This window comes from Leopardus geoffroyi, chromosome D1, assembly GCF_018350155.1.
Source record: "Leopardus geoffroyi isolate Oge1 chromosome D1, O.geoffroyi_Oge1_pat1.0, whole genome shotgun sequence".
NCBI lineage: Eukaryota > Metazoa > Chordata > Mammalia > Carnivora > Felidae > Leopardus > Leopardus geoffroyi.
Window position 1 is genome coordinate 86,516,288 of NC_059329.1, and position 18,148 is coordinate 86,534,435.

General features: G+C 48.5%; 1 protein-coding gene and 1 long non-coding RNA gene across 2 annotated transcripts in view; one reads left to right on the top strand and one right to left on the bottom strand.

The window, feature by feature from the left end:
- The window catches only part of LOC123601544, a 115,224-nt gene extending 111,584 nt beyond the window's left edge, over window positions 1–3,640 (bottom strand). The window contains exon 1 of the long non-coding RNA XR_006714154.1: window positions 2,735–3,640. This is a non-coding gene — a long non-coding RNA (uncharacterized LOC123601544). The remainder of the gene's footprint in view (window positions 1–2,734) is intronic.
- Window positions 3,641–3,684: 44 nt separating this feature from the next.
- Window positions 3,685–17,027, top strand: RCN1 (reticulocalbin 1). Its single transcript, XM_045484875.1, has 6 exons — window positions 3,685–4,254; window positions 8,683–8,876; window positions 9,899–10,077; window positions 11,797–11,857; window positions 14,560–14,759; window positions 15,884–17,027. Exons 1-6 carry the CDS (start codon window positions 4,001–4,003, stop codon window positions 15,989–15,991), a joined length of 996 nt encoding a protein of 331 aa, XP_045340831.1. The 5' UTR covers window positions 3,685–4,000; the 3' UTR covers window positions 15,992–17,027.
- The last annotated feature ends 1,121 nt before the right edge of the window (window positions 17,028–18,148 follow it).

The window sequence follows — 18,148 nt, forward strand, 5'->3', positions numbered from 1 at the left end:
AGCTTTTAAAAGTATGCAAATATAGGGGCACTGGGTGGCTCAGTCGGTTAAGCCTCTAACTTCAGCTCAGGTCATGGTCTCACGGTTTGTGAGTTTGAGCCCCGCATCAGGCTTTGTGCTGACAGCTCAGAGCCTGGAGCCTGCTTCAGATTCTGTCTCCCTCTCTCTCTGCCCCTTCCCCGCTTGCACCCTCCCTCAAAAAAAGTGAATAAACATTAAAAAACATTTTTCAAAAAGTGTGCAAATATATATAGTCCTGTGGGATCACCAGCATAAGCCCTACTGGCCACCAGAGCCAAGCAATGTAAATGTGTCCCCTGGCAACAGCCACCAAAATGGGGCACTGGACATGGGCACCCTCCAGGAAGACACTGGCACTCTGGATTGCAACAGAAGGTGAGACTAAAGATAGAGCCTACCCTCAGAGTTCTCTGGAAAGGATCACAGTTAGCACCTAGATGCCTGTTTAATTAGAACGTTGCCCCTAAAGTCTCAATCTGATGATGATTAGCTAATGTGCCTCTTTCACAGAAAGACTGAGCTTCTGGGTCTGTCTCCTCTTGCTCTTTCTTCCCTGGGGTGTCAGCTGGTTAAGAACTCTGTCTCCTTTGTTCATAGTCCTGTGGGACCCACTAGCATAAGTCCTGCTGGCCACCAGAGCTAGGTGATGTAGAAGTGCCCCCCAGCAGTAGCCACAAAAATTGGTGCACCAGATAGGGCCTATGATGGTGACACCAATTATTATGGTTCCACGGGACAAGGGTCGCAAGCTCCCTGGTCTTCAGAGCCACGTGATCAAGAGAGTCCCAGGCCACAGCCACAAAACTCAGGGCACCACATGTGTGTAAAAGCTCTCTTCTGGGAGACTCTGGTGCTCTGGGATGCTTTCATATAGAGAGGTGAACCCCCTTCACTTAAAGTCTGGGTGCAACCAGCCATTCCTGAGCTGGACCCAGAAGCTGATGAGCCTGAGCCCTTGAGCCCTTGAAGAGCAGTTTCTCAGCTCACTCCCAGTCTTGTGGGTCTTGGGATGCGAGCCCCATTGGTTTTCAAAGTTAAATGTTTTGCAGGCTTGTCTCTCAAGTGTATGTTGTAAAACTTGGGATGCCTGATGTGGGGCTCACTGTGGGTGAGCTGTTTTCTTTTGTTGTTGTTGTTGTTGTTGTTGTTGTTTACTTAAAAAAAAATTTTTTTTTCAACGTTTATTTATTTCTGGGACAGAGAGAGACAGAGCATGAACGGGGGAGGGTCAGAGAGAGAGGGAGACACAGAATCGGAAGCAGGCTCCAGGCTCTGAGCCATCAGCACAGAACCCGGTGCGGGGCTCAAACTCACAAACCAAGAGATCATGACCTGAGCCGAAGTCGGATGCTCAACCGACTGCGCCACCCAGGCGCCCCTGTTGTTGTTTACTTTAAATAAATTCAGTTTTTGAAATGGTCAAGAAAACCTAAACTCCAAATAAATAAGGTCTTTTAACAAGTAGCGGGGGATGGGAAGAATAGTTATTTTGACATTTTAGTTTCCATCAAAGAAACAGGAAAAGTGTGTGCCATCCCAGGGGAAATTATATAAGCTCTTCCGGGTTTACAGCAGTGCTGGAATTCTCTGGTGATTCTCACAGGAGCCAAGATTACCTCTGGAACAATCTAACTATTGGAAAGCACTAGTGTCTGGCAGAAAGCCAACTAGGATAGGGCAAAGGATGTGCTGTCCTCAATCCTGAGAGTCTGGATCAATCCCAGGGGCCCAGCCTGCCTGTGGCAAAGCTGTGAATAAGCCAAGCAAAGACTATCTCCAATCCCCACCCACTTTCCTATTCCCTTCCTAATCCTCCTCCTCTTGATCTTTCTGTGCCTCCTCCCACTCCTGTTTCTCCCCCCTACTCAATTCACATCCTGCTTGTGTGATGAGCACTGAAGGTACAAAGCCACCTACTCAGGGCCCTTGCATTTTAATAAGGAGCTCTTGTACACCCAGAGTAACGTTTCTCTATTGCTAGAAATTCAAGCCTCTGTACCGGCGGTGGGAAATACATCTGGTCTCAAGCACCACACTTCCTGTCCCACGAAAAGTCAGCTCAGGTTTGGTGAGGCACCGAGGACTACATCCCTGCATCTCACTGCGGGCAGATGGGGATGTACAGCATCACCAGGATAATACCTCAAACTCCTCTGCTCTGTGCCAGCTCACACAGAACCTTGTTCTCCCCTCATATATCCACACCCCTGCTGTCTGGCTTAACCCACCTACCTTCAGTCTCTGTTTAGATGTCCTTTTCTCTAGGAGGCTTTCCCCAGTGGATCCCCAAATCTGGGTTCTGTCCCTCTGATGTACCCCCATAACACTGAAGGCCTTCCCCCGCAGCACTTATCACACTGATTTGCTACTTGGTAAACCAGTACCCATCAGAGCCCTGACATTTAACAGGTGCTTAGTTTGTTGAATGAATGAATGAATGATCTATTCACAAGCCCTGTAGCTGCAGAGACCATGAAGGTCTTATCCTGCATCGTCGTACCCTCATCACCCAGGCCAGTAATTAGGCCATGATGGGCATACAATAATTATTCATTAATTGATTGAAAGAAGTCCTCATAAAAAAGGTACTTGGATCTATGCCAATCATGTCCTGGCATCCTTCTTACAAGAGCAAGAGGCACAGCCCAGTGACCTTTTCTAGACTATCAGGATGGGGAGACAGAACAACATAAAGGAAATGCTCCAGGAGTACCTCTGTCCAGGGGGCTCCTCTCTTCGACCACAGGCTTAATTTTCTAGGGATGCTGAACCTGAGGCACAAGAGTAGGCCTTCAGACAATCCATGAACATCCTGAAACTTTAATCAAACATTCACGTCAGTAATTATATGCACATTTTCCTGGAAGGAGGACCTTGGTTTTCAATGAGTCTCAAAAGGCTATGACACAGAGTCATTGCTCTAGACCTGTACCATCCAGCATGACAACCACTGGCCACATGTAGCTATTTAAGTTTGAACATAAATTAAAATTTCAAAACCTTAGTTACACTAGGTACATATCAAGTGTCTCAATGCCCACTATTGGACAGCCCAGAGATAGAACATTTTTATGGCTGCAGAAAGTTCTACAGAACTTCTCTATATTGGTGGCATTACCCAGCATTCAATGTATAGGCAAGATTTGTTTGAATTGCGCAGTGTTTTTGTAAAATGAGTTACCGTGGTTCAGAAACGGAAACATGGACCTCTGAATTCCTGATTTGGCGGGGGAGGTAAGGGGACTATCTGCCAGGTTGGGGCCTGCACTCCTGGCAGCTGGCATATACAGGACCGCTCAGTTTAGCTGGCCCCTCGTCATATCTACTTGTTGGGCCCTCCCCAACATTTGGGTTTGCGCCCTCGTTTCTAGTGGACCTCAGCCACCCAGGTTTCTTTCCAGCCTCTTGTGTTTGTACCAGACTCCAAGTTTGGGTAAGTGGGGATGAATTTGGTTTAAGAGCGCATCTTGGGGTTGAGGTCTAGGGCTGGGGTTCAGGCGCCCAGCTGGAAGTTGGGGAGGGGCAGCGCCTCGTTCCTTTCAATTCTCCATAACTGGAAGAAGAGAAAGGGAATTTTATCCTGAACATCTGTTGCTTGACAAAGAACTTCCCCGTCTTCCTAGGAGCCCGGAGTCCCCAGCCCAGTACGCCTGGGCCCGCCCCTCGCGACGAGATCGCGGGGAGGGGCCGAGGAGAAACCCGAGCCCCGCGCCCACCGCCCGGGCTGGCGACGTGGCTCGGCCTCCCCGGCCTCCCCCCCTCCCCGCGGCCCGGCGGCCAATGGGCGCGTGAGCCGGGCTGCCCGAAGCTTCCCTGCCCGCGGCCCGGGGCGCGCCCCTTCGCTCTGGCGCGGGGCGGGCCCGTCCCCTCCCCCGCCGCTGCCGCCGCCGCCGCCGCCGCGCTGGGAGCCCCCACTCCCCAGTCGCCGTCCTCGCCGCTCGCTCCGTGCCTCCCCGCGGGCCGCTCTCCCGTCCTGACGATGGCGCGTGGCGGCCGCGACCGCCTCCTGGGGCTCGCCCTGGGGCTGCTGCTGGCGCTGGCGCTGGCGCCCGGGGCGCTGCGGGCCAAACCCACGGTGCGCAAGGAGCGCGTGGTGCGGCCCGACTCGGAGCTGGGCGAGCGGCCGGCCGAGGACAACCAGAGCTTCCAGTACGACCACGAGGCCTTCCTGGGCAAAGAGGACTCCAAGACCTTCGACCAGCTCACCTCGGAGGAGAGCAAGGAGAGGCTGGGGTGAGGCCGCGGTCCGGGCCGCGCTGGGGGGCGTCGCAGGTGCCCGCGGGGACACCCCGGCGGGAGCCACGCGGGACGCGCGCCGCAAAGCAAAGCGAAAGCGAAATCGGGCGCGCGGTCGGAGGGCGGGGTCCGGCGGGTGCTGCGGCGGCCGGGCTCGCGCTGAATTGCCCGCGGGCCGGGGACCAAAGCGTGGGGACAGCCGCCGCGCCCGGGCCGGGGTGGCTTCCCGCGGGGAGGCAGGAACGTGGCAGCGGCAGCGGGAGCCAGGGCGGCGAGGGCCCGCCCCCTCCCCTCGGTTGCATCAGAAGGGAGGGGAGAGTGGGTACAAAAGAAGAGTTTGTGCACAGTGGCCTTTTAGTGACATGAGTTCTTCCCCACCTTCCCAGTTTCCCACTTCTCCCCCAGTTCCCGGGGTGGAGGTTTTGTGACACTGCTAAGAAGATCTGCAGGATGAACATAAATGGATCAAAGCTGAAGGAGCAGATGAAGGAGAGGGTAGATTCCTGGCGGGTGTTCTTGGGCCGCGGCAGGGGTGTTCTTGCCTCCTGCCTAATAGTAGAGATAGTAGAAGTAGGGATATACAAACCTCGGTGAGAAGATAGGGACATTAGGGGATAGGGAGTGGGAAGTGGGAATGGAAACCGGTCCCCCAGTTTCTCTTTCCAGCAGATGTCTGCGGAGGCACCCAGTCCCTTGGCAACTGAGGGCAAAAAGCTGGAGGGTGTGGTGGCAGATTGTGAATTTCACAGTTGAAGGCATTTGAATCAGGAACCAAACCTGGAAAACAAAACTTAGGTACATCTCAGTGCACCCTCTCCGGGTCCCCTGGGGACACACTTGGTCATTGTGCAGAGGTATCTGGGAACCCTTCCATAGAGGAATCAGCAGCCATGGCCTGGTCCCAAGGGGAGGCTGGGCGGGGGAGGGTCCCAGTAGCCCCGCCTACTGGGCACCAGGCCTCCTGGAACCTGCTTCCCGGGAGTGGAGGATCTTTCTGTCCTGATACATGAAAAAGAACAGCCATCCCTGTGCTGAAGGGGGCCACCAAAGGCCAATGTGGTTGGTTAAGATATGAGGCTAAATTATACCTATTGTGTGGGTGCACCATCTGCCCGCCCTGATAAAAAGATCTTTGGACTTCAAAGTCACCTCCAAACAATCACCTTTTATTTTGCCAAGAAGTACTTTTCTCTTCTTGTTCAGGACTTCACAATGGGGGCCATTGATGAGTTCAGTGTATTGTATTAGCTTTGAAGCACTTGGAAACTGATTTATTCTGGGACCCTGAGAGGCAGCACTGTCACCTACAAGGAGGAGGGGAGGTTTTGGGATTTGGAGTAGGGAACTCTGCAGTTTGCCGTCCTAACAGCTTCCAGTTTAATGCCTTTATCATGACCATAAGCCTAGTGGTGAGAGCTAGTGCTGGTGAAGTTGCTCTGCATTTGGCCCTGGTAGGGACACCTTAACTTTGTTCATGTATTCATGCAGCAAACATTTCCATGGCTGTTGTGTGCCAGGCACCGTGTTAGATGCTTGGCAGATACAAAGATAAAACCTTATGCTCTAGGCCTCAAAGTACTTATAATTAAAAGTAGAGGAGGGGAGCCTGGGTGGCTCAGTCGGTTAAGCAGCCGACTTGGGCTCAGGTCATGATCTCGCGCCTCGTGAGTTTGAGCCCCACGTTGGGCTCTGTGCTGACAGCTCGGAGCCTGGAGCCTGCTTCGGACTGTCTCCCTCTCTCTCTGCCCCTCCCCCGCTCACGCTCTGTCTCTCTTTCCTTCAAAAATAAACATTAAAAAAAATTTTTTTAATAAATAAATAAATAAAAGTAGAGGAGAGAAACACAAGCAGACACTAATGTGTAATTGCTATGATGGCGGCAGGTAAAAACCACAGTGACCACACTCGGGAAAAGGACCCCCTAGGGCTTCAGGTTGGAGAGCGGGGCTTAGGGGTTTGGGGATGTCACCTGATCAGAGATTTCAGGATGGCTCAGAGGTCGCCAGGTGCACAAGCAGAGGAAGGCATTCCTGAAAACAGCCTGCTTATAAAAGTTTTGAAACCTGTTCTGGAGGATGAAGGCTATTGGGACAGTAAAGGGACAGGGCAGAAGTGGGAGGTGGGAGGGGACCTAAGAGCAGAGCAGGAAGGATCTCTTTGAGGTGGAGATTAGGTGTTATCCTGTACGTAATCAAAATGTCACCATCCCAAAAACTTGTTAGTAATGTCAGACAGGCAGGAGGACAGAGAACATAACTGAGGCACAGATGGAGAGACCAGGGGCAGGGGAGTGGTCACGAGTGCCTTAACCAGGCACAGCTAGTCCTGAGGGCAGGAGACTGTGAATCCAGGCACGTGGGAAGTAGAACAGTCAGTGCTTGCTCTGGACTTAACGTGGGGTGGGGAAGTGGTCTCTGGGGGGACATCTGGTCTCTGGCCTGAGCTACTGGATACACACTCACTCACCTGTAAGGTAAATCCAGGCTAGAAGGTGGGTGGAAGGTTGGGACGTGATGGAACATGAAAAGCCACCTTTCTGCCCACAGCTCCTGGTGCAGCAGTCCCCTCTACCCGCCCCCCCCCCGCCACCCCCAGGCTTGGGCTGGATCCAGGCAGTCACCACCTGACCTTAGATTCTGAAAATGTGACAGTTCTAGGGCTTCTGGAGACAGCTAGGCCAAGGGGCTTGCAGAGCGGAGGCCCACAGGCCACACGCAGTCACAAACATGCTATGAGCTCTTAGAAAAAATGTAAATTACTTGCCCACATTTAAACTGAGCGATTTCACATACAGACCCTATTTCTAGTTTCTCTTGACACCGTGGACTTCTATTCCCATGTGGCATTCATCGTCTGGAGCAGAGATGGGCATCTCCAGGTTGCCCGAGGCTCCACCTGGAGTCTTGGCTCACTTCTGTTACTTCTGTTACCTGCTGGGTGTTCGCTGACTTCTCCATCCACCTGTGATCTAGATTGCTGCCCTTAGTGAGGCTGGGCACACATTCTCTCCTGTATTCCCCACAACATCCCTTGTAAAGCAGGTGTTCCAATTTATAGTCAGGCAAACTGAGATCCAGAAAGGCTGTGAAGCCCTAGAAGGAAGCCTGAGGATACTTGAGGCTTAGTCTGTTAGCTCTGGGACCTGCTAAGATGGCAAATGAAGGGACACAGGAAAGTGTGAGTGCTACGAACAAAGCTGTTCGTAGCACTCACACTTTCCTGAGAAAGAGGGAAATGGGCTCCCCAGGTTCAGGTAGGAGACAGTAACTTTATACGTACTAATAAATTCCTTCCCCGTTTCTAATTAATGAAAGAGTAACTGTCAGTTAGAACTTCTGTTGACAGTAAGAAAGTTTTCCCGCTGAGTTGATAGACTGCAGCTCTAAGCAAAGAAATAAATCCCTAAGTAGCCTGGCTGACCGCATCCCAGGTAAATGGACTACTGGAACTTTCTTAAGCATTGGAAATGGCCTGTGGGTGTCCTTGAAGTTCCCCACAGGGACTGCATCTCTAGCTTGGGACCCTGTGGCCTAGAGATGGACACTGGTGAGTCCCAGCCTGAAGTTTACTTTGGACCAGGGTTTGGGGGTACCTCAGTAGAGTCCAGCGGGCAGTCGCTGGACCCCGGGCTAGCTGTGGAGCAGGAGACCCCCCCTGGACATAGGTATCTTCGCCCAAAGGGCAGGGGGTAGGCTCCTGCAGCTGGCTCAGCTGGTCAGGCTTCTTGAATAGTTTTCCTGATGTGAAGGCTCTTTCATCCCTGACGTTTTATGCTTTGGCCAACAAGATCTGGTCTTCTAAGTGTCGAGTATGAGTCCAAAGTGGTGATATTTTAAAAAAGAAGAAGAAGAAGAAAAAGAAAAGAACTCGCTTATCTTCTGGTTTACCTAGAATTTTCCTTTTTTTCAAATTTTATTTTATTTATTTTTTTATTTTATTTTGCATTAGACCTAGCGCCAGAAGACATGGGTTCTTACCCTGTCATACTAAATACTAGCTGTGTGATCTTGGAAAAGTCGTCTCATTTCTCTCAGCCTCTGTTTCCATCACTGTAACACAAGGGAGTTGGCCTGCATCTGGAGAAGACTGTTGGGTTTCATCTCACAATCAACTCTGATCAATTGGTGGTGTCCACCTGCACAGTGCTGTGTTGAGAAGGATTCAGAGGCACGCCTGGGTTTATCAGGACAGAGGGCATGGTCTGCTGGTAGTATCTGCCATTGGCAACGGGGGGAGGACGCATATTACCCTCAGAAAAGATGAACTTTAAGATCCTTTCCAGCACAATTGGATCATTGCTTTTATTTCACTTGCTTATGCATTTTAGATTCTGTGGTGTTTGATCTTTTTCTGGATCAGGATCACACAAGCCTTGATAATAGCCTTGTGGGTTGTTTTTTTTTTTTTTTTTTTTTTTAACTACAGGAAGATTGTTGACCGAATTGACAGTGATGGGGATGGCTTTGTTACTACTGAGGAGCTGAAAACTTGGATCAAGCGAGTGCAGAGAAGATACATCTACGATAATGTCGCTAAAGTCTGGAAGGATTATGATCGGGACAAAGATGATAAAATTTCCTGGGAAGAATACAAACAAGCCACCTATGGTTACTACCTAGGTAAGAGGTGCTGCCTGAGCATTTGCACAGCTGGGGCCCACATAACAAGCTCCTTGTGGGAGCCTCTCCTCTCTCAACACATCTACTGCCTCCGGGAGATGTCACAACCCCCTAAGTAGAGCCTGCTTGTATAACATCCTCCTCTGCTTACTAAGAATGTACAGAGCTCCTTACCCTGAGTGAAGCTGTGGGTGGTGAGTAGCGGGAGGGGTCCCGGGTCCAATAAAAAGTGACTTAGGTTGCTGCCCAATCTGAGCTTACAATCTCAGAGGCACAAAGAACAAAGAGAACAGAGCAGAGATGAAGTGTGCCTGTGCTACAGTCTCAAAATGCTGCCAAGTTTCAGACAGCAAGGACCGAGTAAGCTGAAGCAGTCAGGGAAGGTTTCCTGGTGGAGGGTGGTCTGGGAGCTGGGCCTTGAAAAATGGATATATATTTGGAGAGATAGAGGCAAGTGGGGAAGGTGGGTCCATTGGAGGAGCAAAGGTGCAGCAGTGAATTCAGCAGTGGGTAGGGTTTGGATGTAAGACATGCTTGTTTGTGAAGGTAGAGGGATGTGTGCAAAGCGTAGAGTGCAGCCCCACTGGGTACGTGGTAGAGAGAGCTAGGAGATAAGTCTCAGGAGAGCTGGTGGAGCACACACTCGTGGTTACATTAAGGGAGATTATGAAGGCCAGACAGAAATGTCTAGACAGAATGTTGCAGGTACTGGGGAGCCTGTGTGTGTTCTAGGTCAAAGAATGATATTATGAAAGCAGAGTTCTGCGAAGAAAAGTAGAACATTAGTATGGCCTAAAGCCAGCACTCCTAACCACTTGCTATAATGCCCCCAATAAGCCGTTGGGGCCTGGATTATAGGAGGGATGAAGGGACAGATGCTAAAGGTAAAATGCTTCAAAGAACTCAATTGGTCAGGACCTTTTTTGTCCTGTGTGTACCATTTGGGCATGAAGGATGACTGATCTGGAAGGAAATGCTTTCCTTAGCAGCCCAGTTTAAATGTTTCTGCACACATCTTGCAGGAAACCCTGAAGAGTTTCAAGATCCTTTAGATCATAACACCTTTAAAAAGATGCTGCCACGTGATGAGAGAAGGTTCAAGGCTGCAGACCTCGATGGTGACCAGATAGCCACTCGGGAGGAGTTCACCGCCTTTTTGCACCCTGAGGAGTTTGAGCATATGAAGGAAATTGTGGTTTTGGTAAGATAAAGAGCCCGGACTGGGAAAAGACCAGAGCGAAATCTGTACCAAAGTCTTGTCCCTTCTTCTAAAGAAAGAGCATTCTTCATTCAACCTGCGGGGAATTGGAGAAGAACTCTGAAGTAGAATACAATGGAATACTTGTCTACCACTGTGAGTCAGGGCAGGCTAGCTGCTGTAACAAACAGCCCCAATCCTAGCCATGTAAAACAGAGCTTATTTTTGCTTATACCAAGTCCAGTGCATATGGCCTGAGTCAGGTGGGTCTTCTGGGCACTTCTCCAAGTACTTTCAGGCTACTTACATCTTACACTCTGCCATCTTGTGGCTTCAAGGTCATCCTGGCAACAACCAGCTGGGAGACAAAGGAAAAGATAGGGAATGAGGAGAAGGCAACAGTCTACCCTTACTGTTCTGGCCAGGAAACGAATCATCTTCCCTTTTACCTTCCACGGACTGCTTCTAGATATGACAAGGCAGGGAAATACAGATGTGTGCCCGAAAAGAGCAGAAGGGTTTTGTGAGCAACTAGCTAGTCTCTGTCCATTTTGCACCCTTGAAGGAACTGGGAAAAGACTCTGAAATGGAATGCATGATTGTTAAAACATATAGAAACTTAAAATAAAACCGTAGCTGGAAGGACACTCCTCTTCGGGCTGGGTCTTTGGAGGATGAATGAGTCTGACCCTAGGCTTTGAGAGATGCTTATAAGGCCTCTGAGTGTAGTTGCTTTCCATAGTGGCTGGCAGGGTCCCAGATGTCTTCATTTGCCATGACAGTAAAATAAATGCCATCATCTCTTTCCTGGGCAGATATGCCAGGCCAGTTCTGACTGCTTTGATGCTGGGAAACAAGTGGCTAAAGTTTTTGTTCATAATCAGCTCTGGACTATATTTTAGTTTTCCAGCTGGTAGGTGGGATCCACTCTTGCTTTATTCTTCCTTCCCATGACCACCAAGACACTAAGGACTGGGCAGTGGCTCTAAGAAACATTTCTTTTTACCACCCAACATCCATTTAGCCACACCTAACTTGCCAGAGGCAGATGAAGATTAGGGAATTGTCCACAAGAAGATTATGTGCCTCTGGATTGACGCTCTGCTCTTGGGTGGCTATTTTCTTTAACCCAGGATATGCCTGTGAGTTGCTGTGACAATGGACAGTAAATTCATTTAATTACTCACCCTAGCAATAAACCTAATTAAGAAGTCTAATGGACTAAACATAGAACATATACATTCAAAAGTCAGATACACTTTTATTTTTTAGTTGCTCACTGTTTCGTATTTTTATGACACCAACCCAGCCTTTATAGTCCAGTTAGCACTGGAATCTGTTTTTTTGTGATTATCTAGGCTGGTGGTTCCCGAGCTGGGTTCCTCACAGGTATCCCCGAGGATGATTTGGCTGGATGATGGAGATAGTTGGCCTGGCATGGCTTCTTGATAAAATCAGAGTCCCTCTGGGTTTATACGTACATTTTCATGTGAAGAGAGTGTTGTGCTGTTACAATTATGGGATGGGGGAGGAGGAACCCAAGCCACTGCCTATTGTTTTACAGATAAGAAACTTAATGCCTGGGGAGGAAAAGAGATGAGCCAAAAGTTTCCAAGCATTTTCAGCCAGAAAAGCCAGAGAAAGGAGGACAGTAGGTAGAATTCTCAGACTTACTTAGAGCACATAGCCATCTTGCATTCTCTGTTCCCCTCTGCTTCCTAGGAAACTCTGGAAGACATCGACAAGAATGGGGATGGGTTTCTGGATCAGGACGAGTATATTGGTGAGTGTGGCCTGGGGTCTTGTTCTTCTGTCCCAACTGGGCAACATTCTTCCACCCACATGTCTAGCTGCTTTGGTCAGACGTCTCTTTTAGCAACAGCTGCAAGCCTGAAGTTGCCATTGTTGTGCCTTCCCACTGGGGAGGGCCTTGTCATACCAGTCCCTAGTGGTACAATCTCAGGGAGGCATTTATGAGACTTCACACAGCGGCCAAGAGTGGGCCCACGGCTCTGAGAGGTGCCCTCCTCCACACTGTGTAGTTCTACCTTTGCAGAGTGAACGTGGGGATCCGACGGATTTACAGTTAGGCTAGAGCAGACTGACCCTGAAGGACCCTGAAAGTCACACTGTGGGTCAGTCTGTGGGATCTAAGAGCACTGAGTAGATGGAGCTGTGTTGAACACCCAGGCATCTGCAGAAAGGTGCCCCTTCTTAAAGAGGTACATCCTTTTACGGAGCGCACGGTTGCCCCTTGATTAGCCATTGTGTGCCTCTGGGTTTTGATCCTTTGATTGGGAGTACCGAACCTAGCATTTTGTTCTGATGGGCTCCCCTTCAAGCATCAGGAAGTGTGTTGTCAGGCGCCTGAGCACCGGTGGAGTGGGGCTCCGATTAATGCCCCCGGGTCAGAAGTCACCTGGCTGGCTAGAGCCCTCCCGAGCAGCCTGTAGGTCTCCAGGCATAAAGGACTGGGGCAGGCAACATGGCAGCTTCCACTCGACCCTTGTCACTGCCACTTCAGGGCTCTGCTACTTGGTTCCAACAGCAGGCTGCCTTGTGGTGGTGGCTCTTCTCCCAAGTGTCAATAAAGGCTGGAAAATCATTTGAGGGATGGGATGCATATCATTTTTGTACTCCTATTTAATAGAGGCAGTTAATTATCTTTCAGCGTAATACAGGAGCCCGAGTCGCCATCAGTCTCTAGTCTGTGGTTGTATCACTTTGCCACCCCAGGCACAGGAACAAGTGCCTTCGGTAATGGAGAGCAAAGTTTCTTCTAATCATTAGAAATTATATCTGATCTGCAGGAGCGAATGCTGTTCTTCGTCGGCCTGTGGTAACAGACAGGTGGCTCTCACTACAGTAATTAAAGTGATCTTGGTGGCTCTACCTTTGTGGGATGACACATGCTGACAAGCTACTCGTCCGTGCAAGCCGCAGAGCCGTCCTCCGGCCCGGTGCGTGCGCAAGGGACAGTTCAGAGCTGCGGACGCCTCACCTTGACAGTGGTGATGGAATTAGACAGAAAAGGCTGACGGATTGAAACAAGCAATGTAGCACTTTTGATTAAGTGTGTGCTCTTCCTGGCCCTCCTGAACTCTGCATTGAAACGGTGCAAAGTCAGGGGCAAAACTCCGAGTGGCTTTGCCTAAAAGAAACATTCCATTCTTCACACTGGGCAGGGAGGGAGGTGGGGGGCATTGTGCTTGAAAATCCAGTTCTGAGCAGCTCGCAGTCAGAGAGGCCTGACGTGTGGACTTGTCCTGCAAGTGACTTCATTGATGGAGAAGCCTTCTTTTCAGGTGGGAGGGAGTGGAAAACCGGTGGTGATGTGGTGCACTGGGAACAGCACTGCACTTGGGAGCCCTGGCTTCTCCACTTACTAGCTGTGTGACCCAGTGGGAGTCACATAATCATGAGAAGCCTCAGCTTCCTCATCCATAAAATGGGAATACATAGTGCCCAGGCTTGTAGGATTAGACGATGCCCAAGTTAGCTAATAAATGTGACAGCTCATTCTCAAAAACAGTCTGCAGATTTCCAGTGTGGGTCCAACGTGTGCTGAAACAAGAGTCTTGCTCTCTTTTCCCTTGATTCACTACCTGCTCTCTCTACCTCCTGACATTTCCAACTTGGGTTTCCATCAAAGAGAAAACTGCCCACAGAGTAGCTGTGTTGCCCAAGAAGATCTAGTGACTTAGCAAACAATGCATGTGAACATTGCCTTCTTTTTTCTTTCCCTGCCATTTTGTATAATAAGGATAATAATCCATCTTATATAATTGTTATAAGGGTGAAATAAAATGATCTATGCAAAAGCCCCTTGGGAATGATACCAGCAACGATAGGAATAAGCGGTAAAGGCCATGGGTTGGAAGCAGAGTGCTCCTGCTCCTACATTGTCTTGAGCTCATGCTAGCTGTGGGTCCTTGGAGTAAAGCTGTGCCTCAGTGTTTTCATCTATAAAGTGGGAATAATAACAATACCTACTTCATAAGATTGTTAAGAAAATTAAATGAAAAAAGGGTATGTAAAATATTTTTTATATAATACCTGGATTGTAGAAAGTGCTTGATGTTGGTCCTTATTGGTTTTTCACTTAGACAGTGCCAATTTGGGTTGTAGGGTGTATTTATAGAGAGTATCCTATGTAATCTTCATAATAACTCTGTGGTTTTTAAATATTACCTCCATGTTATAGACAAGACAATTTAGGACTCAGCCACTGAATTAAGTAACTTAATCCCAGTCACTGAACTCACTGGATTCATCTTCTGATTCCTAAACTCAGTTCTTTCTATTCTGCCAAGCAGCTTTCATAGTGGATAAATCATTCTGTCATTATCCCCAAGAAACTGCCCACGAGACTTCTGGGTTAGGTCTCTTGATTGGTCATCATCCTTCCAAAAACTCAGGAGGTCAGGTTTTCCTTGACTTACCTTCCCACTTGTCCTTGTAACTAAGAACAACCTTCCCTTCTAGCGGATATGTTTTCCCACGAGGAGAACGGCCCTGAGCCTGACTGGGTTGTGTCAGAACGGGAGCAGTTTAATGAGTTCCGGGATCTGAACAAGGATGGGAAGTTGGACAAAGATGAGATTCGCCACTGGATCCTCCCTCAGGACTATGACCATGCTCAGGCCGAGGCCAGGCACCTGGTGTATGAGTCAGACAAAAACAAGGTATTTGACGTTGTTCTGGAATCGTTCCTTGAAGGGAGACAGTTTACATAAGATTGGTTCTGTTTGCTTCTTTAGTGATAGCATTTGGCCTGTGGCCCATGCAGCCGTGTCATTCTTGACCTACATTGCAGACTTGTAAACTTTAGCCAGACCTTGATTTAAAAAAAAATTTTTTTAATGTTTATTTATTTTTGAGAGAGAGAGAGTGAGAGAGCATGAGTGGGGGAGGAGCAGAGAGAGAGGGAGACACAGAATCCAAAGCAGACTCCAGGCTCCAAGCTGGCAGCAGAGAGCCGGACGCAGGGCTCAAACTCAGGAACTGTGAGATCAGTGACCTGAGCCAAAGTCAGACGCTTAACTGACTGAGCCACCCAGGCGCCCCTAGCCAAGACCTTGGTAACCCAAGGTGAACTCAATTGGCCCAGACATTCCTGGATAGTCTGCTATGGGCCACACAATTCACTGCCATCTCCTAGGACTGCAGAACCGGTAACTTTGTTTGCTGTGGGCAGGGCAGGGATTTAAGAGATATACCCTGAGTTGCCCTAGGACAGGTTTGTTCATTCAGCCAGTCACTCAGCAGATAATTTATCAAACATCTGCCATGCATGAGACGCAAGGATGCCATCCCGTTACATCCCAGGCATCTTCAAGCATGCGCTTACTGCTGGCTCTGATGCCCAGCACTTCAATACCTGTTGGCAAATATCCAAGTAAACAAACAAGATTTAGAAAGAAGTCCTGTGTCTTCCAGTTGGATCACTGTTGCAAGTTCTTGGGACGCAGTAGAGTTGTGCAGTCAGGCTATAAACGGGGAATGGAATTCTTTGGGGCCTGTTTGGGGAATGTCAGCACTGTGTGTAAACATAACTGGATTCTAGCTTCTGAATTCCTCGAGGACTTGCCTGATGTATTTTAGCACAGCTTTTAAGCCAGGGGGCTGTTCCGGTTTAGTTTTTGCAGGGCAGTGTGACGGTGACTGCTGGAGGTACCTAGCAGCTTCTTCATTATGACCTGTAATATTTTAGATGTTGAAAACCCATGAAATAACATGAGCTTCATGCTGAACTATTACTCAGAGTTACCACAGCTGCTGTGACAGAGGTCTTTCCTCTCTCTTGCAGGATGAAAAGCTAACTAAAGAGGAGATATTAGACAACTGGAACATGTTTGTTGGAAGCCAAGCTACCAATTATGGGGAAGATCTCACAAAAAATCATGATGAGCTTTGATACTACAGCAGACTATGGGAGGCTTTCTTTTCATGTCTGGGATGGTTGCTACAGTTGTCTCATTTACAAAAAAAAGCAAATTTATAACCTCAGATTGGGGTTAAAATTGTTTTTCAATCCGTATTTACTGGAAAATCATTATTGCTATTCTTTCAGTGAGACTTCTCTCCAAACACATTAAAACCTGGGTAAATTGCTATGGGGATACTTGCTAAAACATGATTTTTTAGCTTTTTCCATTAAACGTAGACTAAAGGGGAAGAAAATTTGAAAGAGCCCCTATATTCAGAAGTTGGGTGGGTTGGGGGCAATATATGAAGCGACTGCTATGTTATTTTAACCGCACGTTTTTTGCATTTGCCACTGTTGAACAGCCGGTGAGAGAAAGTTCTGATGAAACTGCAGTGGTGTCCTCCTGTGTAGGCTTATTTCAGAGCACGTCTAATATTCCAGATTCTTTCTTCTTGACTTTGTACTCTGAGCTGTCACTGTAAATGGTATATAAAACCTCCGTGCATTTTTCTGCACGGACCTGCTAATGTGCACAACAAATCCCTATCTTTGTGCTTTTTGTTTTTACATTAAGAAGCAATCAAGAAAGATAATGTGAAAAAAGAAAGGAATTTTAGAGGTAGGGAAAACATGAATGCCAGGCATTCAAAGAGCTATAGGAAAATGATAAACACTTTATTTTACTTGAGAACATTTTCTTGACATGTAAATGAGGTAGGTCTGATCTTTGAAAAATGAATAGAAGTACCATCCATTTCCTCGCTGATCACCAGTAGGAAGGAGGCTGTGGGGTCCTGGGGAAGCGCAGCGTGCGGAGCTCGAGATCTGGAACCCGCGCCATCTGGTCCCCGTGAAGCTGCGACCCTTGGATCTGCCCCCCGGGACTATACACCGTGGAACGAGGACACGATGATGTTCCGGGCCATTGGCTGAACTGGTAGAAACAACTTTTACAGGTTGACATTTCACCTTGTAAGTAGCAAGTGAACAAAATAAAGGATCCCGCTGAGGATTTTCTACTGTGTCTGTGGTGTTTGACCTCACATGTTCTATTTGTGACATTCTTATTCATATTGAATTAACAGTGGGATGGGATTACATGAGGAAGATTATAAAGGTTCTGGGTTTTAATCCGATTGCTACAATGTTTGGCATATACTCATTATTTAATCAGTCCGTACGTCTTTCTCTGCTCGTAAGGGCATCTGCAAGTCATTATAAGTGTTAGGTCTCTCTGAGGTTACAAGGCTCTACAGGGTCCGGTTCCTTCCTGTCTCAGCATCTCCCTACCACTCTCCCCTGCACCTCCCATAATCAGCACCACTCACTTCCTGGTCTTTGCACACACCAAATTAATTCCCAGGTTAGGGAATTGCCCCCTCGCCCTCAGATTCAGAACACCCCTCTCCCATGTCCTCAGGGAATTCAGCTGGTACATCCTAAATGGGGCCTTCCAGACTCCATCATTTATGGTGGTCACATCTGTGTCCCTGTTTATATTTTGTCTCATTTGCCCATCTTATTTTCTTCTCGGTACGTGTTACCATTTATGCCATTGTTTCCTAGGGTTGATGTACAAATGCCCACAAAGAGGGAGGCTGACAACAACAGAAACTTAGTTTCTCACAGTTCTAGAGGCCGGAGTCTGAAATGAAGGTGTCGGCAGGGCCATGCTCCCTCGGGGGGATATAGGGCAGAATCCTTCCTTGCTGCTTCCAGAGTCTAATGGCCCCACATGTTCCTTGGTTGTGGCTGTATCACTCCACTCTCTGCCTCCCATTTTAAGGCCTTTTCTTCCTCTCTGTGTCTCTTCTGTGTGACTTGGAAAGTCACTTGTCGTTGGATTTAGTGACCACCTTGATAATCCAGGATGATCTTCTCTCAAGATCCTTACTTACATCTGCAAAGACCCATTTTTCCAAGGAAGATCACATTCACAGGTTCCGGGGGTTAGGAGGTAGACATAGCTTTTGGGGGGCCGCCTTCAGCCAACTGCACCATTTGATATGTTCTTGTTTGTACGCCGTCTGTCTTCCACATGCTAGAATGTGAGAGCAATGGTCCGGTCCATCTTAGTAGCTGAATGAATGAGAGGTAGTTAGCTTTCGTCAAAGAGGATATTCTTCAGGGGGAAAAAATTGTGTA

Bases quoted from the DNA above. Each gene is read 5' to 3' on its own strand.
- RCN1 (XM_045484875.1), top strand. From the start codon at position 4,001: ATGGCGCGTGGCGGCCGCGACCGCCTCCTGGGGCTCGCCCTGGGGCTG. The intron at 8,877-9,898 runs GTAAGAGGTGCT...CACATCTTGCAG, and splicing joins CACCTATGGTTACTACCTAG to GAAACCCTGAAGAGTTTCAA. The intron at 10,078-11,796 runs GTAAGATAAAGA...TCTGCTTCCTAG, and splicing joins TGAAGGAAATTGTGGTTTTG to GAAACTCTGGAAGACATCGA.